Genomic DNA, 22,879 nt, shown 5'->3' with positions numbered 1-22,879 from the left:
TACCTGTTTGTAATGACTGTTTGGATTTTGAAATGAATATGTGATGGTCTTACTGTCACGCTGGAGACGGAGGCCTACTTTGTTACTAGGGTCGTAGCAAAAGGGGTGTGTGGTGTGTACAGTCAGTCACATGGAGCAGACTGTATGGCATGCTGCATGTTAGCCACTATCACTGAGATGCCGAGTATGTTTGGGTGAACTCCATCAGCCCTGTGAAAAGAAGGGCGGTTCAAAAGCAGACTGAAATTGTCAAGAAATAAAGTTATGAGCGGAACAGGTGGACTGGAAACCATGTGTTGAGGCTCCAACTCTCTGGCCTGCGGGACACCATTGGTAGGAGACCACTGATAATAACATTTTAAAAGGCTAAGTAGGTGAGTGAACTTGTTGGACTGCTCAGCCACCACGATGAAGTTGGACAGTTGTATAAGAGTGGTCACGAAGTTAGACAGCAGTGAGTCCTTCCTCTACAGTTCATTGAGAGCTGTTGATGTCCTCTTTAAAGTCAGTTATCTTTTTGTTCCACTGTTAGCAATTCACTGTCTTCACAGGCACAGCAGACATTGTTCTCATGTTAGCCAAGCCACCCAGCTAAAGCTAGCCTTGTCCCATACAAGTCAGAGCAGAAGATAAAAACTGTCGGGATAAAGCAGCAAGTGAAGCAAGTCTCTTAAAATCACTGCATAATAGTGAAATCATTAAAGGTTAGAAAATGCCAACTGGCAAAATGACAGCATGGGAAGAAACACTAAAATAGTGTACCTGACACTAAGAACAGCTCTTCAAAAGTCAGAAGATTAAAAACCTTTATCCAGACAAAGATTTAGTTCAGAAACAAGTCTGATCCAGCTTGGTTTTAAAGTGTGAGGTCCTGAGCTAGATAAGAAGTGACCAAAACTTTGTTCTGAAACAGAACTTTAGTCTCCTACAACTGCAAGCCAGTCACGCTTGGTAGAACTGTAGATGAGAATTCAATAACATCAGATTCACTGACTCGTGGTTTTAAGGCTGTTATTTACTCTCTAATTTACAGTTTTGATTAAGCAGAAGTAAAAGTGTTAACTTTTGCTGGCATCACGCCTGGTGATGTGCACAGATAAATCTGCTGTATTTCATCTCTTATCTCTCCCTAGTGTCTCCAATCCATAGAAACAAAGTTTAATTCATATATTAATATTTGGATATTTATATTATTATACTCTTTAAAAATTACTTTTTAGTGGAGCTCTTCTTCACTGAATTCAGGAATGGTTCTCTTGGTAACTTTTTTTTTTTTAAATACTCAAGGTCTTGACTGTTAATTTGCTCCTCACCTTTTTCCTTCACTTCAAAACTTACTTTCTCGCTCTCACGTTGAATACACAGTCCGGTGGTGACTGTGATGTACCCAGTGATAGGAAAAAAACATATTAGGCCCTGATCTATGGCAGCAAAAGAGACCCTTCTTGACCCAAATACTTTTAAATAGAACTGGTTGGGTTATGAAGACCTCAAGTGCCAACTTCCAGGGTTCCTGGTACCAGAAACCTCCAAATCCAGTCCCTGTCATTGGGTCTAAATGAATAAACAGCAAACTTGTATTCCAAATTGTGGAATATGCAAACTAAAACAAGAATATTGTAAGTTGAAGTAGACTCTAAATTTTAGCTATGATTCTCTCTGTGAAAACCTTTTCCACAGTTTTTTTTTAAATGTTGTTACCATAGTGTTTTTGTATTTACTGGCAAACACATTTAGAGTAAAACAAGCACCATGTCCAAGCGTTCCTCCTGTCAAACTGCAGTATACCCATGAAAGTCTCTGGAAACATATTCAGACTAGTGTTTCATACATAATACACCAATGAAACGACCCCATCATCTTGCAGGATGGAGCTTCCCATGCCATTCTTCTTCAGAATCGGTTTCTGGTTTAAATATGTATGACCAAATGGCTTCAGAAATACAAATTGCCATCGTGTAGCACAAATCAGTTTTACAGTGTTTTAGCAAAGTTGACGGTGAGTTGGTGTGCTCGATCTACAACAAGTGGCAGAGGGATGGGTGGAGAAGAAGGCAGGCACTTGCTGTGTAGACTCTTAAGACGTTTTAAGGCACACTGTCAGACTGAACAGTAAAAGCTTGCTAAATAAAATTGGGAAATTCAAAACAGCTATTTCACCTCCATTTTTTTAAGTTACTAAAACAAGATTTTCGCTTTAAGGAAAGAGTACTCAACCACTTCAATTATTTTTGGTGACTGTACTCAAATTATTTGACAGTCGTTCCTCAGTCGGATGACGTCACATTCACATGCAGACGTGCTCTCGACGAAACTGTTGGAGAATTCGCCATCTTTGCTCCTCGTATGGAAAAGGTAGACACTGGAGAATTTTTTGTGAGACTGAACATAGGCTTTTAAAGAGATTTGTGCTCTGAATGCAGGATTTTTCTGCCTTATCTGTCTCCACTATGCTGACTGACCACTGTTAGGTTGATCACACGCTTATCTGGTGATTAGTCTTAATTTATGTTAGTTCAGTTTGTATTGATAGTACAATTTTGTATTTTTGCTACATTGAATTCCTGAAATATATCTGCGGTGATTTCATACATGAGTAACAAATGTATTTTGAGCCCCATTACATGCAAAAACATTACAAATTTTTTACTATTTAAAAGAAAAGTCTCTGTAGGATTTTAAAATGTGCCTGGGTGTTCATTTCCAGACCTGTAAGGGTTAGCGGTTGGCGCAAACGTGTCTTTCTTTTGTAGGCACATCAGGAAATGTTCTTGTGCTGTAAACAGTTTGCACAGAGGTTTCACAGCACTTTATCTCTTGTTGTATTTGTGCTACATGGAAGGTGAGTAAAGTCTTAAAATCATGCTGGCTGGTCATAACACTGTGCACTATTGGGCTTATCAAACCTCATAACAGTTGTTTCTAAACATTTAAACAAATACCGGTAAAATGGGAGACCTGATTTGAAAGTTACTATTTTTGAGCCCAGATTTTATGAGAACCATCAGTGTGTATCTTGACTGTTAACTGTTCAATTAATATACGTGGTTTAGTTAATAAGAGGGCACATAAGGGCGTTATTCTGCACTCAAAGGTTAATGTCTGCAGATATACTTTTTTTCCCCCCAATTTCTTTTGCAGTTCTTGACTGGAAATATATTTTACGAGGTAGAGACACATTTTGTTTTCAAATTTTACAGCCTCGCTAATTTTTTAATAATTTTTTCCTTACAGGCTGAAAAGGAAGCAACTGCCTGACATACGGAGTCGTCAGTCTGGTATGTGTATTCAGTGCATCTATAGAACCTGTAGCAGACATCTTTGTGCATAGTCTCTGTCAGTGGCACAGATTATGCAAATTCATTTTTTGATTTCTGCAGGCCAGGCTGGAGGACTTCCAAAATTCAGCAGGATGGTGCAAACACTGCTTGTGAATAACTCCATTTACTTTCTCTGTAGGAACTATGAGAGCTGATACAGTGAGCGCTTGAGGTCGTTTGAGCTGAGATCCTCTGACAGCCTCTCTGTCCACAAACTGTCAGAATTAAGTGACACAGTGAGTCTTTCAGCATACAACATGAATGGGCACTTAGTGTTGGCACAGAAAAGATTTATTTTGATCAGAGGATTGCAAGATTAAATGTTACCTGAAATGAAGAGCCATACCATCACATGGAGCAGTGTGGAGAAAAATAACTGTCCAACACTTGAACAAGCCATCAGTGACACTGCCGACACTGACAAGCCTAGAAAGACTAACTGATGCTACTGTGACTTCTTTTCAAACCGCATGCTTTGAGGCTGAAAATACAAATAGTGGGAGGAGACTTCCAGTTGCGGGGCTTAGCACTGTTGCCTCGCAGCAAGAAGGTCGCCGGTCCACGTCCCGATGGGGGCACCGGGATTCTTGTGCATGGAGTTTGCATGTCCCCGTGCAGCGTGGGTTCTCTCCGGGTTCTCCGGCTTCCTCCCACAAGGTCCAAAAACATGCTGAGGTTAATTGGTGATTCTAAATTGTCCGTAGGTGTGAATGTGAGTGTGCTTGGTTGTCTGTCTCTAAGTGTGGCCCTGTGATAGACTGGTGACCTGTCCAGGCCTTCGCCCTCAGTCAGTTAGGATAGGCTAATGGGATAATGGATGGAAGTTATTTAATCAAAACTAGACTTGAACTCATACCAACTCAGTTTTTGTGGTGACCTCAATTGCGTTTTCAATCCTGCACTGGATCACTCTAATCCTAAAAGTACAATCCCATCTAAAATGGCCAGGTCACTGTCAGCCTTTATGGATCAAATAGGTAGCTCTGATCCATGGTGCTTGGTGTTCCCACAGAGCCAATCATTCTCTTTCTTCCATTCATACAGTAGAATAGACTATTCTTTTTTTTGATAGAGGCTTTCTTCCGCTTGTCACAAAAGCTGAATACTCAACTAAAATTGAATCTGATCATGTTCCTGTGTTATTAGATGTGGTATCCCCTCTCAACAATCCAGAACATCCCCCTCAGAAATTAGACAAACCCCTACTGGCAGACGATACCTTCTGTAACTGATCAAAAAAAAAAAGATGACTTCCTAGAACTCAATAGAAAAAACACAATGTCACCCCCTCACTGCTTTGGGAAACATCCATCCATCCATCATCTATTCACCACTTAATCCTTACTAGGGTCATGGGGGAGCTGGAGTCTATCCCAGCTGACTTAGGATGAAGGCAGGGGACACCCTGGACAGGTAACCAATCTATCGCAGGGCTACGCTTTGGGAAATGCTGAAAGCCATAATAAGAGTTGAAACACTGTATCTCCCCCTCCTCCAAACTCTATAAAATACAGCTTGACCATCACACTTAATACAATGTGTTATCAACTGAAAAAACAGAACGAATTTTGCTAAAATCACATGGTAATATCTATGAACATGGCGAGACAGCTGGATGCTTTTTGGCACATCAAATCAAGTGTTGTTCAGTCGCTCAGCAAATTCCTCAGATAAAAAAGGCCCACAGTGAATTTACCATAAGTCCCAAAGCAACTAACGAAACATTGACCATATTTTATTCAATATTATATATGTCGGAAGCCCCAAAGTACAATACTGACATGGAACACTTCTTTAACAATGTACTGCACCCTCCATAAATGCAGGACATAGGATGAGGACTGAGCTCCCACTACAACAAACAGAAATCGTAAACGCTATAATGGCAATGCATAGCAGTAAGACAGCTGTCCCAGACGGCTACCCAATTGAATTTTTTAACAATTTCCTAACAGATTGTCAACCATTTTAATGACTCACTGCCTCGTGGATCACTGCCTTAAACATTGTCTGAAACATTATTTATTCTTCTATTCAAACCAGATGAAGGTGACACAGAATGCGGCTCTTATTCTGTCTTGAACAGCGATGTGAAGACCCTTGCCAAGGCTCTTGCCTTATGCTTAGAAACCATAATGCATGATGTAATATCTGGCAACCAAACAGGTTTTATTTCAGGGTGACACTCATTCACAAATATTCGTCGGTTATTAAATATAATTCATTTTCCTGCGTCTAATGTGGTACCCGAGGTTGTTATCTCATTGGACATGGCAAAAGCTTTCTACAGGGTAGAATGGGAGTATTTATTTAGATGCTTAAAAAAGTTTGGCTACGGTGCCTATTTTATCTTGTGCATTAAACTTTTGTACACCTCACCCAAAGCCTCTGTCGTCACAAACAGTAAACAATCCCAGTATTTTCCATCTATCAAGGGGAACCCTTCAGGGATGTCCAATCAGGTCACTGCTATTTGTCTTAGCCATAAAGCCCTTGTCCATTACGCTGAGGTCAATACCATCAGTAAGTGAAATTCATAGGAGTAGAAAATAGACTATCTTTATATGCAGATGATCTTTTACTATATGTATCTGACCCTGTTTGAAGCATTTCCCATGTGCTCCCATTCATGTGTTGAAGAGATTTGGTATATTTTCTGGATATAAACTTAACTTCAGGAAAAGGAAATCTTTCCTGTCAGTGGCTTGGCCTGATTTCAAATACGGGACATCATGTTGCCATTCACTATGTCCAGAACAGGCTTCAAATAACTGGGTATAAATATTACATGAGATATACAAAAACTATACCAAGAACATTTTCTCCCTCTGCTTGAGAAAGTTAAATTAGGTATAAAGAAATGGAAAAACACTTTGCTTCTCTTTGGCAGGAAAGGTTAATTGTGTTAAAATGTCTGTACTTCCCAAATGCCTGTACTTATTTCAAAGTATTCCACTTTATCTTCCTTACTCCTTTTTCATATCTATTGATAAAGGTTTCACTTCATTTATATGGGATGGTAAGAACCCAAGATTGCACTTAGAACTACTTCTCAAATGGCTTCAATTAAGGCAAAGCTTTGGGTTCAAACATTTCCTGAATACAAGTCCAATTATAGTAATAACTACCTCTTTCCCCCTAGCTAGATTCAACTTTGTATTGTTCATGTGGCTGGGCATGTGTGTATTTAAAGACATGTACATTAATGGTTTATTTGCAAACATTGAGGGTCTGTCATGCAAATTTAACCTCCAGAGGTCCAGTTTATTTTGGTATTTTTAAATCCACCACCTTCTTTAATGTCAGGACTCTAACTTCCCAAACATACCTTCTGCTTTATGTTAAGAATCCCCTTTAATTCAAAAAACTTGTCATCTCATCAACTTCAACATCTCAGGAATAAATGATCACATAGCCTCCCTTTAAAAGTTCATCCAAGTAAAGCATCCTACAACTCAACGTTTTACCCCAGGTCCACTTATCTAAGGCAAAGCTAGAATACACCCTAACTTGGATGCTAGCTGAAATAATTGTCGTTATACCTTTGCTAACTTAATCCATATGTTTTGGTCATGTCCTGTCCTGGCAACTTATTGGGCTGTAATCTTTAAAACACTGTCAGAGGCATTTAGTATTGACCTTCAACTCAATGCTGTGGCAGCTATATTTGGCATCACAGATATAAAACATTCCACATTGTGGAAAAGTCACAAAAACATTACTGCCTTTACGACACTGCTGGCATGCATTAGAATTTTATTACATTGGATATCAACAAGCCCTCCTAAAGTGTCTCTGTGGTTGAGTGACCTGATGCATTTCATACAGTCAGATAAGAAGATAAAATACTTAGAGGGTTCAAAGACAAATTCCATTCTGTCTGGGATCCCACTTTGACACATTTAAGCAAACTCAGAATCTTACCTGACACTAATTGACCTTTTCAATTGTTTTGTTTGCTCTTGAGAATCATGACTGTGTCCATGTTAAAATTTTCCACTTCCTCTGTTTTTTTTGTACTTACTTTATATCCCTCTTTATTTTCTACCATTTCATTTGCGAGTGTGTGTATAGAAAAACCATTTTATGTTTAAATGTGGCTCTCCGTATCCACTTACCTTGTCCACGTTTTTTTGTTTCTTTATAGCCACACTGCTATTATAATTCTGATTGTAGTGTCCCTTCTAGGGGTGGGGGGAGAGGGTTGTGTTAAATGACTGTTTCATTTAATATATATGCTTGTATAAATGAAACAGTCATATAAAATGGAAATATAGAGCTCAGCGCACGTAAAGTATTGCTGTATGTCATTGTTTACAAATAAAACATGAATGTGTAGAAATATATATATATATATATGTGTATACACACACACACACACACACACACACACACAAATGATGTTTTAATAAAAACTTAAAAGGGCACGATGTAGTTTTGGGGAGAAAATTTTAAAACAGAGAAAACATATTCACTCAACAAACTTAAAAACTTAAAACTCTTCATTTCATAACTGAATAAACAAGCTGATCTTAGGGGACAACGCAGTTTCATGCTGTTTATCTTTAGCAGGGTCTGCCTTTTTTTTTTTTTTTTTTTTAGTTTCAGTGTTTTGATGGACTCGTTTCCCTTTTAGAATGACTTGTTTAATCCGTTATGGAAAAACACACATTTCTGAGTTTGTACCATAAACCTGTGATATTGTAAATATTACATTTCTGAATTTGAATTTCTCCCCTAAAACTACACAGTGCATCTTTAAGGCATGGTTAAACAACAGAGTCACACCCGTTGGAATCTTTTGTAATACTGATTTTGTGTTTTAAGATTGTTTGCTCGTCATTAAATTCTTCTCTCTCTCTCTCTCCACAGAAGGCTGTACTCAAACTTGTTCGATCAGACAGTGATGCCAGTTCAGTCACATCAGTCACATGACCTTTTTGTCAACAGAGTCACTGAGTGATATCACTGTGAATCATAAAAAGACCAACAAGCTTCATTGATATCTCACTGAAGGACTGTTTTTTTTATATCTTAAAGATATGTTTTGAAAATGCTGCTGTTCAACTTGAAGTTGAATGTGTTACTGTTTAAAATATGTTTGTGAAGTTTAGTTATGTAGAACAGTCAGGGCAACCTTTTTGCTGTCCTGATAATGCAGAAGTTGCTACTTCTTTAACATTTGTTGTGTCCATAGGTCATCTCATCAATGAATGTGCAGAACAACAGGTTTTTTTTTGCACAGCTGAACTATTTTTGAATTTAGTTTTAACTGCGTGTTCCTGAAATCACTGGACTTTTGTTTGTTTGGTGAAGTTGCTGCTTTTAAGTGTAAGGTAAGGTAGTGTGAAAAAAGTTCCCTAACAAATGTCAAATTGATATTTTGACATGCTGTTTATACTAAGACAAATACTTTAAGACTTATGTATGTCGTTTGGTTCAAGTTTGAAACTTGCACTGAGTAAAATTGTAATGTTTTCTTCTTCCAGAGGTTGTGCTTGAGATAATTCCCAGGCCAACTGCCAAAGTCCTTCGACTGCTTGATTTTACAAACAGTTTTCCCAAAGTAAAGTTGGCTAATGTTTCAGTCATTTAATAAAGTGACCTGCATTTAAGTTTTCTGTGTTGACATACTTTATTGTTCACCCAAAATGTGTGTATCTGGGGTGTACTTTGAATTAAAGCAACTTAAAATAAGAACAAAATGTAAGTATTTGAAAATCCTTTTTTGAGTTTGAGTTAAGGATGTTTTATAATAGGGAAATGGCACAGCTTAATTAAACTAAGAGTAGTTAGGTTAACATTCTGTCATTCTTACGTAAATACATACTTAAAGAGAACATAAAAGAATCACGGTAAAGCTAAACAAAATATTCTTATTTATAATGTCAACAAGAAAACATGTAAACTTACTCAGTAATAAATGTTACTCTTGTCAAATTGAGTTAGTGTCACTTAAAATGTCTGCGTAACTTACTTAAAAATTGAGGTTTCTATTTACTTATTGTCAGTTTTAACTATTTTTTTGAGTTCAATTAACTTATCAGGTTTTCAGTACAGGAATTGTCTTTAAAACTTCTAAATGCAAAGCTTTGGTCCATAGAGATGAGATTTTCAAGGTTTAATTAAAGACAATGGAAAAAAAATCCAACAGAGACATGTATCGGGAACAAGTGTTTATGGCCTAATTACACATGCAACCACGCTGGACACTTGTCCTCAATGAACTGAGCTGCCCTAAGGTACCTGAAATGTTGGCAGCCAGCCACGAGCAACCACTGATAAGCTTTTATGTCATCACCACATATGGGGTCCCTACACTCTAAAAGGTAAAACCAATGCTTACTTGAATCACATCAGAGTACTTTACTTATTTCTCATTGTCCTGTTCATTTAACTCATGAACTGTGAGTATGTGCTCATTTTTCTAGAAACGTTCTGTTCCTGGACTGAACACAGAGCTCAGCAGTGCACATGTGCAGTAGAGAAGTGCAGGAGAAGCTTCCAGAAACTTTACAGGGCGGCTGTGGCTCAGGTGGGAGAGCGAGTTGGTCAATGGTTGGAAGGTTGGCGGTTCAATTGTAACCTGTGTCATGGTCGTTGTGCCCTTGGGCAAGACACTTCACCCACCTTGCCTGGTGTGAATGAATGGATTGTTTGAGGTGGTGGTCGGAGGGGCTATAGGGGCAGAATGGCAGCCAGGCCTCTGTCAGCTGTGACTACAATCGTAGCTACCACCACTGGGATGAATGTGTGTGAATGAATAATTGACAGTGTAAAGCGACTTTGAGTGTCTAGAAAAGCGCTTTATAAATCTGATCAATTATTATTTAAGTTTCTAACACATGGAAAGATCAAACTCATTATATTTGCTATTTTTAAGTTCACAAAATTAAGCAAACACAGCAAAATTTTAAGTAAACTTCACAAGTAGATATGAAGTAAACTGAATTTAAGACTAATGGTTATATTTACTTACATTTTTTGAGTGCAACCGGTTTCCTTGATTCGTTTAAGTAAGATCAACTTTTCACATTTTAAAGTGCACCTTTGTTGGCTTGTTTTATTTCTGGTTTGTTTTTGAGCATCCAGTCACTTTTGCCAGGTATGAGAAACTCAACTCAAAAATAATGCCGTGATCAGGTCACACAACCTACGACTGATTTTTCACAGAGCCTTGAATCCCAAAATCATCCATCCATCATCTATACACCGCTAAATCCTCACTAGGGTCGCGGGGGGGATGAAACCTATCCTGGCCGACTGAGGGCGAACGCAGGGAACACCCTGGACAGGTCGCCAGTCCATCACAGGGCTACACTTAGAGACAGACAACCAAGCACACTCACATTCACACCTGCGGACAATTTAGAATCTCCAGTTAACCTCAACATGTTTTTGGACCTTGTGGGAGGAAGCTGGAGAACCCGGAGAGAACCCACACTGCACGGGGAGAACATGCAAACTCCACGCAGAAAGATTCCGGTGCCCACACCAACAGTGCTAACCAACTGCGCCACCTTGCAGCGCTCCCAAAATCATGATGATACAATTATCCAGAGCTGATGTTCTGTAGAAAGCGATTGTGAAAGTCTCGATTCTTCTGGTTAACCCTGTAGAAATCTGCTTTTAAAAAATGATACCTGTAAGCAGGTGTTGGGTGTGTTTGGGTGCAGTTATTCTTCAAGACAAGTCCGTCATGGTAGTTCAGCAGCTGTGTCTCACATGATACCTTTCCTTTAATGAAATTATCCTAAATGGCAAAAAGCCAGTTCCCACTATGTGCAATCTGTACAGAGAGCAGCAAAAATGGGGCCAGTCAGGGCCCAACACTATATTTTCTGCCGCCAGGTCCCACAGCAGATTAATTCAGCCCTGCTTTACATCCATAACATTGTTGTACAATATATTCACCATCTATGAGCACGCTGCCTCTGTGGAATACCACGTAAGCTGATGAGCGACAACCAATCAGCATGCATGAGCTACAAGGCTTTCTCTGCTGCAGTTATCTATAGATTGTATTTCAAGATCACCTAAACCAGTTGGCAGAGTGTAAACCTAAAGCTTGAATTCAGTAGTCCTTGCTTATGCTTCTGTGATTCATCATAAACCATATCATACAGCTGAGCTCAGTCTCGTTAAAATGAACACCAATGAAACATACATTATAAAGGCAGAGTGCCGCTATATGAAGCCTGTGTAACATCAAAGCGCTGCTGGCGAATAACCACAGAGCCATGGTTTATAATTAGTAGTCTATGATGAAGTGACACCGTAGTCAAGATGATTATTCTTCACTATCTCATGCCTGAAGCTTTAACAGGATTTAGCAAAAAAAAAAAAAAAACATACAACATCCCAGTGCTTCCAAAAGCACACAAGGTCCTCATTTAAAGATCCATTGTTAAGTCGCTTTGTCACAAATAACTTGGAGAGACCATAAAATAACAGACACAATATTTCCTCAACTCATTTCAGAAAAAAAACAAAAAAATAAAATGATGCTGATAAACCAAAACTGAGCACGAGGATGAAACTCCAATGACACTGACTCCACATTAACATTAGTCTGGCGGGGACCACTCTCATAGATTTTTAATTTACAACCAGGGCAAAATGTTTACAAGAAAAGGCAGAGGTGAAATCATCCTCAGACCTCATGCCCACACGACCAGACCTCTGGTCACACAAGAAATTACAGGAATACAATGGAGGGTGTTTGTGGCGCTGCAAGCAATGAAAAATTCAACATTTCCGTCTTTGGTCATTCTGCTTAACTTCCAGACCTTATTCTGGGCTTGTTCGAAAATTACCACAATACTGAAGCACCAGTAAGTAGGAGTGCTTCAAGTCCTTAATGCGACAAATGTATGAACAATTATCATCACAACTTTAGTCCTGTTATCTGTTTAGCACATTTCACTCATTGTTTTAGTTTTGTGGCCTGTAGCCTTAATGCTTTGCTGCCTTGTTTCTTAACACCAAACAGTGGATGGACAGAGTTAGCAAGCAGCTGATGAATATAGAATTTAGCAGTGAAACAGAACAGCTATGTTTCTTAGAAGCAGGTGGAGATAAACAAAGCTAAAAGGAGAATGAATGTCTGACTTGCGTTTCACAAAAAGGCAAAAATGTGAAATTAGAATGAGGACGTGAGACAGAAAACCAGAACTTGTTTCCTTTGCAGCTTCACCGTGTTGCCCCAGTTTGTCTTTGGTCAGCTCACATTTGTTTCAGGAAATCCTCTAAATGTCTTCAGACGATTGGACAACCCATCACCTCATCTGTCTATCTTTATAAAAGATGTTTTCAAACCATGACCTGAAAGACAGGGTAGTTAGTTATTACGCAGACGATTAAGGTCAATTCAATCCTATTGTGGTCGATTACTGTAATTTCACATTGGGCAAATTCTCAAATTGGAAAAATTGGAGTTGTATTTCTGAATCTGAGTATGCAGGCATGATACACATATTTTAAGATTCAATCTAACTTAGAATTTACAGTTCACAGTTACAGACTTCAGTTTTTAAATATTTATCCAGAGTAAATGTCCATAACTCTGCTTAGAAATCACAGAAATAAATGTATTCCTTATGATGTGAGAACTTGCCTGAGAATCATCTCGTTTTGAAGTTTTCCTCAGTGCCAAAATAATCCTGTCATAGTGGTGTGTACATCCATGGATGCACTGTAAACAGGAGCTGCTAACTCAAAATTATCCTATAAACAAATCCAGGTTACAAAAACAGAGGGAAAACAAGACAATAATAGGGCTCAAGTTGTAGTTAACAATGAGCCTCGGTGGAACCATTACAACATTATACTTCTCATTTACAGGCCCCAGAGACATTAACTTATTATGCAACACACATAACATTATTTATTGTTTCTGTACTGGTGGTGTTGGTGGAGGGGTAGGGGGTGCAGTTGTTTCAGTTTTGTCTAAACGTGCAGCATGTGACTCCCATGTGAATGTTAGGAAACGGTTTACTGAGATTAAACTAAAAAAAAAATTGTTTAAGAAATCGAGGAACCACTGAATGAGTGTGTGTCTATATATTCTTCATTTTTCTCCAAAACTCTTCCTTTGATTCACTTGGCAGATGTTCTGCCTGGAGCATGAGGACCTTCTGTTTGAAGTTGTGTGAATGAGCAGTTTTCAAAAAGCATACAAAGATGAACATTAAATGTAGCGCAGTGACGCACTCGACGTCATCGATTACAACAGCAGAACGTTGCAAAACATGGCTGCGGCTGGTCAACCAAAGTCATCTAAAGTGTGTTTTAGACAGAGACCAACAACGTGGGGCTTTGCAAGCACTGCAGACTGGAAATGGCCGATCACCAGCACAACTACTGCATGAGACAAACAGGACGGTACTGTCTGTCTGTCTCCAGCCACTTATAGGCTGTGAGGATCATCAACACAGAACGCGCTCTGTTAGTCATATCGCTTAAAAGATCATTTTATAAATGTTACTCCATCATCCCCATTTACATTGCTGCACCACTGCTGTTACAGAAATGTATTATTACATCTGGCAACATCAAAAGTTGTTATTCTGCAATTTCATATTTTCTGTTTATTTTAACAGTTTTATATAAGTGAGAATGAGGCTTAAACTAACATTATATATTGCTGTACAGTCTTTAAATTATTTCAGTTAATTTCATTCGTCCATTCACTTCATTTGACATTGATTATCTTAACTGCATGTTACTGCAGTCAGAAGCGTTTTCAGCTGAAAGTCAAATACTTCAGTGAAAACAGTGACTCTCCAGTTTAGGGGAAAAGTTCCTGCGACCTACAGTGATTAAATTCAACGACATATCTGGTCATCCATCTGACAAAAAGGATCTATTAATAAGACTGATATCACAATATATAACATTGCAGTGATGTGAAAATTAGATCATGATTAATAAAATAAGGTTTTGATATTAATCAATTAATAAAAATAATCTTTTGAATAACTGATATAGATTCTAAATTGTCCGTAGGTGTGAATGTGAGTGTGCTTGGTTGTCTGTCTCTAAGTGTAGCCCTGTGATGGACTGGTGACCTGTCCAGGGTGTCCCCTGCCTTCGCCCTAAGTCAGCTGGGATAGGCTCCAGCGCCCCCGCGACCCTCGTGAGGATTAAGCGGTGTATAGATAATGGATGGATGGAAAACTGATATATTGGTTAATATGTGATTTGATTGCTAAAAACAAACAAAGAAACAAAATACACAACAACAACAAAACAACAGCTGTTGGATAGGGCGCTGTACTCAAAGCTGCCCGGAGAGATGGTTCGTGTCAACCCCGTCAATAGTGCAGGTTCAACTTAATGAGACATCAGCTAATTTGAGATTAACCCAAAGCAGTCAGTGTTGAGCATAAAGTAGTTTGGATGAGTGGTTGGTTACTGACACTGATAACACTGCACGCAGCAACACTGGAGGCCAAGCCATTGTCCTGAAAGAGCACTGCACTTGTAATAGATGAATAAAAACACCAAGATTCGAAGTCTGAAAATTCCTCCTTTTAGAATCATGACCGCAGCTCCTTCTCTTCAGAAAATCTCCCCAGGGTGCTGTCACGGTGCCCACAGAGTCAGCCTCCTGTTCACTGTTGTCAGAGCAATACCAAGCTATGCCTCTTGATTACATCACAGATTAAAGTCCTGGCACTGAGGAGACTTTCATGTCCACAATCCAGGCTCAACTGTGCGAGATAATAGGCTGCCTTTGAAGTCTGGTTGAGCAGCATTACCGCTCCTGTACACGTGGTCCGGTTGGTCGATAAATGAGTTTCAGTGAAAGGAAAATGCTAATAGTTGTTCCAGTCCCGGACTCATCACAGAGAGATTTTCGCTCTCAGATGTGACTCACGCAACAAGTACATATGACACACAGGCCTAAAGGTTAGCAAACATACAAGTGTTAAACTGAGCAGCAGCATGTCTACATGTGCGTGAAACCCTTGTTAAAATGGGTTCTGGCTGCCAAAACAACAGGATCCCAAATCAGTCTCTATTCAAGTTCCACTTCCACGCTTCTTCTTGAGCTTTGAACTATCAGATGCTCAGCTAATATAGATAAGAAGTCCTGGAAGAAGTGCAGAATGATGAAAGGTTTGAACACCTACACTTCCATGTAAAGCTAAAACTAAGTCACCACAAAATAATTGTGCCACAGAAATATTTATATTTTTTAGAGGAAATTTCAGACATAGCCAAAATTTTAGTTTTCAGTATGAGTCAAGCTTCAAGAACAGAGTTCCCACAATGCAACTCGAGCATATTTCATCCTTTGCATCTATTGCATCTTTCATTAAATCTCAAATAATTGAACGTCTGAAGCACAGCCTGCCTTTATGTCATCAGTTGAGCTTTTCCCCAATCTGGAAAAAGCTCCTCCAGAGCCACAGGAGACAACATACAAGTGTTTTATCTGTGTGGAACAATGATAACATAAACCTTCATCATCTTGTAACATCTCTCTGTCAACCAGCAGTTTACTACATATGCAAAAACTTGGCGTAAAGTAGTAAAATAGTCTATTTAATCAAGGTTAAATACCCAAAATCTGAACATATTCTATATAAATGAAGAAAAAATAGAAAGTGTTCCATTTTGTCAAAACACTGGCGTAGGTAAAATAAAAATAAAAAGAAGATGCTCTCAAGGATAGGGCCAGTGGTCAAGCACAGATGAAGAAAATAATGACTATTGCTTGAATTATTAATAGAAGTCCTTGGTATTGGTTGGTTAGTTCAAAAGGAATGTGAGGCACTGTGATTTTAAATATAAACATCCTTTATTAATGCATGTAATAATACATATTTTAAAAGACGTTTGATTTCCATTGGAATGGAATCTAGGTCTGGAAGGGTTGATGTGATACACAAGTGAGATGTATTATGCAACAACTGCAGTAAGTTTAAGTTAGAAATATTTTCCAGTTCACTCTTTCACGCATAAATTGTTTAAAAAGTGAGATTGTTTTCGAGTTTCACAGGATCTCATACGAGACATAAAACATTTCCGATTGGATTTTTTTTCTATCCATTGTAATGGGCATCGCAGCTGTATGAAATCCACTTGAAGGAAACGTATATGTGAATAGGGTCAAAATCTTTACTAACACATAACACCAAGAATCTTCACGAGTTGATGAATCACATTAAGTCAGTTATTTTTTGTAATACCTGTTTCTGGAAATTGTATGCTTAAGTATGCAAATGCAGTATTATCTCAATAAAACTGTACAACTTTGCTTATATTTCCAGAGCAGAAATCCCAACATTAGATTAGAGATCGACTGGGTGTTAATGGCGGTATTTTTTAGATAATTGGTATTGTTACATACACTATATTGCCAAAAGTATTCGCTCACCTGCCTTGACTCGCATATGAATTTAAGTGACATCCCATTCTTAATCCATACAGTTTAATATGACATTGGTCCACCCTTTGCAGCTATAACAGGTTCAGCTCTTCTGGGAAGGCTGTCCACAAGGTTTAGGAGTGTGTTTATGGGGATTTTTGACCATTCTTCCAGAAGTGCATTTGTGAGGTCACACACTGATGTTAGATGAGAAGGCCTGGCTCTCAGTCTCTGCTCTAATTCATCCCAAAGGTGTTCTATCGGGTTGAGGTCAGGACTCTGTGCAAGCCAGTCAAGTTCTTCCACACCAAACTCTCTCATCCATGTCTTTATGGACCTTGCTTTGTGCACTGGTGCACCTTCATGCTGGAAGAGTAAGGGCCATGTCCAAACTGAAGTTGGGGGCATGGAATTGTCCAAAATCTCTTGGCATGCTGAAGCATTCAGAGTTCCTTTCACTAGACCTAAGGGGCCAAACCCAGCTCCTGAAAAACAACCCCACATCATAATCCCCCCTCCACCAAACTTTACACTTGGCACAATGCAGGCCAGTGAGTTCTCCTGGCAACTGCCAAACCCAGACTTGTCCATCAGATTGCCAGATGGAGAAGCGTGATTCATCACTCCAGAGAACGCGTCTCCTGCAGCTAACTCTAGCTGGAGCACCTTAACACCGTTCTGAAGTCAGATTAACTTTACCACTCTGTTCTACGTGACAGACACGTCTCTCTAGCAGACCACAACCTGCAAAAACTAAAGAAGCCCAACCATCTTCACAAATTAGGACATTAGCTGTTTTCACAGTGGCCAAGGGTGAGCAGTTAAACTAGGAGGCAGCCACAGATTACCCTGAAATAACTAATAATGCTTTAAAGGGGAAATGAAGCACTCAGTCAAGTTTGCTTTATTCCCTACATGTATTTCCACTGTATTCAGAAAGTAGATAACAAACACGAAAAACCTAAAAGGACAAAGAAGATTGTTTTGTGTCTTCTCTACAGAGGGCGCTGCCGCCTTGGAGTACGATAACCGGTGATGTCACGGGGTTGGTTAGCTTCACAGGTTTAGGAAAAGACAGACAGTAAAAGACAGACTGTGAACAATAAAGACAGTCAAAGATGGAGCCACTCCTGCATTACTACCATAGACGGATTACCGCATGGGCAAAGTGGACATGTGTCCAGGGCCCCAGAGCCAATAAGGGCGCTTGGCCTTCAGGTTTTTTTGGGGTTTTTTTTGTACAATAAATAAATAAGTAAAAATGTACCACTAAATGACTACTTTTTGTACAAAAAAAAAAAAAAGTACGTATGACGTCAAAACAGTTTGTTTTCAAAATGGAGAGGCGAGCGGTCAGTGGTTCCGAAAAAAGAAAGCTAAGGAAAGAAAAAGAGGATAAAAATGCTGCTTTGGTGCAGCAAATGCCATCAATCTCAACATTTTTCACCAAAAAACAGAGGCAAGATGACAGTAGGCCTACTCATAACAGCGGTGGAAGTTGTACTACACCTCACTGCTCAGAGGATCAGCGGGATGCTAACACTGCTAGCTCAAGTGCACCGGACCGTGGACCGTGAGTTAAATGAGAAAGCCAACACACTCGCCTCTGTCTATCCCGCTGATTTGGACAGCAATCTTGGAGATGAACTGATTCACTTCAGATCATTCATCAGATCAGATGGACAGAATGTGCCTCCATCAAAATGTCTTAAAACAATACTGGATTGTAGATTACAGTCAACATTCCCGAATGTGTACATCGCCCTGAGACTTTATCTGACACTTCCTGTCACAAAGTGCGAGGGAGAACGGTCGTTTTCTCAAATGGCCAGAATAAAAAATGAACTCAGGACCAAGATGACCCAGAAGTGCCTGAACAGTTTGTCACTCATGGCCATAGAAGCCGAACTTGTCCGAGAGTTGGACTTCAATGACATTATCCAGGACTTCTCCTTGAGGAAGGCCAGGAAAAAGCCGCCGGTTTAGGTGATATTTTATTTATTTTAATTCAGGAGTATTTTATTGTTATGTGGCCTGATGCGTGTATCAGTGCTGATTTATGTTGGCAAGATGGTTCTCGGCTCCTGAACTATAGATCATCACTGATACACACATCAGAAGTGGTACCATGGACAGCGCCAGTGATGTTTTTGTTTGTGTTTTGGTGGTTGTGTGTTGCCCAGTGTCATGTGCGTAATGCGCGCACTGGCAAGGGCCCGTGGTGATTATAATCCGTCTATGATTACTACTGGATATTTGAATTAATTTTACAGAGTTAAGGTGATGAAACAGACCACTTTCATAACCTGCCACTGAAACAGAGACCAGTCCTGATGCTCTGCACTGAAGACAAAGAGCCTCCGATGGACTCTGACTCCAGGGTTCGTAGTGAACATTTTCTGGAGGAGGATCACACTGAGGAGAAGGTGGTGGATTCCAGCAAGCTAATGGTTCACCGGACAACAGACTAGTCAGTGTTCAACTTCACCAGCTCAAACATCGCTCTGCTGACTGACCAACATACTCTGAAAACAGCCCGGGAAACAGAGCTACACCGAGCTAAACGGCTAACCATAAAAATCTGTATTTACTGTCACCTGTCACAGACACCTCGCTGTTTGATAAGAACATCATCACCGACAGCAATAAAGTTCATGTGCATGTTGATCTGGAAGATTTCCATCGCATCTTAGCAGCCTCAGAGTTATCTGATGGGAGCCAGACATCACAATATAGCAGCCAAAAGACTGTAATGAATAAAAAATCAACTGCAACCACTGTAAACACTGGGTCATCAGTATTCTACACTCACATCAGTTTACACCACAGACTACACGCCAGAGCTCAGAGCTGATGCAAACCTCTAAAAAAAACATTTACCTTGACTTTACATTTTCCAAAGCAGTCAGTCAAGATTCCAAACTTTAGATAATCCTCAGGTATTTACAATTCCGTCCTCAAAATTCTTCCCTTTGCAATGTTTCAGTGGCAGGTTATGAAAGTGGACTGTTTCATGGCTTTAACTCTGTAATATTCATTCTGATAACCACAAGTAATGCAGGAGTGGTTCCTCAGTCTCCATCTTTTACTGTCTTTATTGTCCACAGTCTGTCTTTCACTAAACATGTGAAGCTAACCAACCATGTGACGTCGCTGGTTATCATGCTCCAAAATGGCAGCGTCCTCCATAGAGAAGACACAAAACAATCTTCTTCGTCCTTTTATATGCGTAGGTTTTTCCTGTTTCTGAATAGAGTGGAAACACATGTAGTGAATTAATTAAACTCGGCTGTGTGCTTCATTTCCCCTTTAGAGCCTGATTGGACAATAACAGAATAGAAAACAGGTAACAAAACAGGCAGATGTAACCGCAGAAGACAAACTTATTGATCTCAATCAACTGATTTCAGTCAACTAGACAGCATCACATTTAACTCACTCCTATTTCTAATGTACATATTCAGTTATAGTAGTCCTTATTAATGAAGAAGCCTGGGTATGAATCACAGGTGCTCTGCTATCACATGCTGTTAGCAAATTATTTTTAATGAATATCAGGCCCGAATATCAGTTGGCCTTTCCTCAATCACCAATAACCACCCCTAAAAAAGAACAAAACAAAATGAAACAAACAAAAAAACATATTGGTCGATCACTACATTAAATGAAGTCAGATTCAAAATTCCTGTTTCATTTTGTTGACATATTACAACCCTGGGTTTTTACAGAGGAAAGACATAAAATGTTCCATAAATCAAGCTGTGAATTATAGCAAAAGGAGGCCCTGTGTGTAAAATAAAAAATAAATAAATAAAATAAAAAAAATTTCAGGGTATAGGAGGGTATAAAACTGGCAAGTTTGGCTTATTCGCCACTTGAGAGCTGAGTGCTTTGGGCTGTGATAGAAAGCACATGTAGGCACCACATATCCTGCTGGGCTTGATACTCAAGTTTATAGCATAAATCTGAAAAACATCATGTCCCAGGTAGCTGGCCTCAATTAAAACAATTTAAAGACAAAGCAATCACAACCCGGGGGGGCGGGGCTAGGCCACTGACGTGGGATGACTGTCACATAAATCCCTTCTCCTTCCCCACAATCTGCGGGCAGCGGCACAAAGACGAGAGGAGAGACTTGTGCGTAATGCGTAACTACAGGAGATTACGCAGAAGTTTTCACAGTGAATTCCCAGATTTACGTCACGAGGAAGCATAGATTACAAATACTGAGTAGTGGTAAAATGTCTGTCTCATACTGTTTATTTCAACGCAGATTGTGAACACACAGGTGTTGTAGCTGCAACGTTTGAGGCGTGTCGGTGTGTGAACGGCAGGATCAATTCAGAAACACAGCGTCACATATTGCGATGGACAAAATTTTTTGTTACGTTTCCAAAAGAATAAGACAATAATTCTCTGTTTCAACTTGAATAGTGGGTTTAAACACACTGCAGAGTAGAAAACGGTACGTTGAAGTCCCGTATCCGCCAGAACGGAGTGAGTGAAGCGACGCTCTGCTCACCGATAAGCACCGACGGCTCGGACGCATCTGGCCGCACATTCTCACAGCACAGCGTGACCTACAGCGCCGCATCCGCTCCTTCCACCGCAGAGAGCTTTGCGCTCAGCGGTGCGCACAACTGCTTTATTTGATAATAACTCTGACTGAACAGTTTCTGGAGCCCAGAGACTTCACAATGACGGTGAGGACGGAGGAGAGGCGCTTCTCACGCGATGTAGACTTGGAGCAACAACAAAAAAAAAACAATCAATGCTAACTGTGGCCCGTTTTTTTCTTTTTTGAAAATATGTTAAAGCCACCCAGAAGACTGCACATCATATCCTGGATGCTCCTGTTTTGAGTCATCCACAAGCTGAGAGATTTACAGGCAACCAACACAATATTTCGTGCCAGGCGCGCTGACTAAACAACATTCCGGGGCTCTCACTCTACCTGCAGCGGTACACCCTAAACAGCATTTCTTGTGGACTCCAAACCAAACCAAAAGTCACAATGTAAACCCATAGAATCACAAGAAAAGTTCAAGATAAATCATTTATGTGTGTTTTGGATGCTCCTGTCCAAAAGATTCCCACAACTTACCTGATATGCAGACAATAAAATTCGCTTGAAGAATGATCAGTATTTCCCAAATTATATCCATCCTCTGTCTTCATTCCACGTACATCACTCACTGATTAGAAAAAAAAAGGAAACAATTCAGAGCTTTATCAGATGTGCTGTCCTCCCAAGCTGGATCCCGTTGTACACCTTCCGCCAGGTATTTTCCACACCAGACACATAGCAGTTGATGAAAGCCTGAGGAATAGATGTTGTACGTTCCCACCAGTGAATGTAATTATTTTTTTAAATTCCAGAGTTAGACAAACAAGAGGGATTGAACTCCAGATAAAATGGCCGAGCAGAGCAGCGATCCTCCAGTTCACTGTATTATTCCAGTGCGCCCTAGAACGGACACATCCATCTATCCATCCGGTGCCGTTTCACTGAGCGGACATCCCGTTCTCACCACGGAAAATCACACATGATCGCTTGAGCAAAAATCTGTGTGTGTGGAGAGAGAAACAGAAACAGAGAGAGAGAGGAGAGAGGGAGAGGGAGAGAGAGAGAGAGCGGTCAATGTTGTGGGACGGCTGTGGGATCGGTCTAACACCTGGAGACGCCTCACAACTCCGTAAACTCGCATCGCCAGGTGGCGAGCCTCCGATCCAGACTTCTCCCTTCACCGTGAGAGGCCAGCGTCAAGTACACGAACAACACCGACACTACCAGCAGGAGCTGTCAAAATAAGAGCATCGGTTAAATGGAGGCTGCTGCGCAATTGTGCAGAGATGGAAATGTAAAGATGCAAAAACAACAAACAAATAATCAAAAACAGATTTAAACTATTTAGTTACTAATTATTTAGAAGACTTGTATGGATACCTGCTTTTGCCAGTCAGTAATCTGATGACAGTGACGCTGACTGATGCGTCCAATAAGCTCATCCAACGCTGCAGCATCAGCATCAGTCACTTCAGAGTTCCTCTATACACTGCCACCTTTACGAGTACTTGTTCTACAATCTGTGCTTTTAATTTGTGTTCACAGTTCCTGCTCACGTTGTGCCTGAATGAGTTCAGCTTCACGGAAGGACGCTTTACTCTCCGTCCCACACAC

The 22,879-nt window shown here is 40.0% G+C and overlaps 1 protein-coding gene across 1 annotated transcript in view; it reads right to left on the bottom strand.

Moving 5' to 3' along the window:
* LOC103361575 (carbonic anhydrase-related protein 10) overlaps positions 1 to 21,870 on the bottom strand; it is a 354,679-nt gene extending 332,809 nt beyond the window's left edge. The window contains exon 1 of the mRNA XM_008287693.1: positions 21,803 to 21,870. Coding sequence (XP_008285915.1) covers positions 21,803 to 21,863 — 61 coding nt within the window. The 5' untranslated portion in view covers positions 21,864 to 21,870. The remainder of the gene's footprint in view (positions 1 to 21,802) is intronic.
* Positions 21,871 to 22,879: the final 1,009 nt, after the last annotated feature.

The sequence above is a fragment of the Stegastes partitus genome, unplaced genomic scaffold (genome assembly GCF_000690725.1).
Source record: "Stegastes partitus isolate 25-593 unplaced genomic scaffold, Stegastes_partitus-1.0.2 Scaffold514, whole genome shotgun sequence".
Lineage (NCBI taxonomy): Eukaryota > Metazoa > Chordata > Actinopteri > Pomacentridae > Stegastes > Stegastes partitus.
Note: the sequence above shows the minus strand (reverse complement) of the source record. Positions and strands in the feature narration are given on the sequence as shown.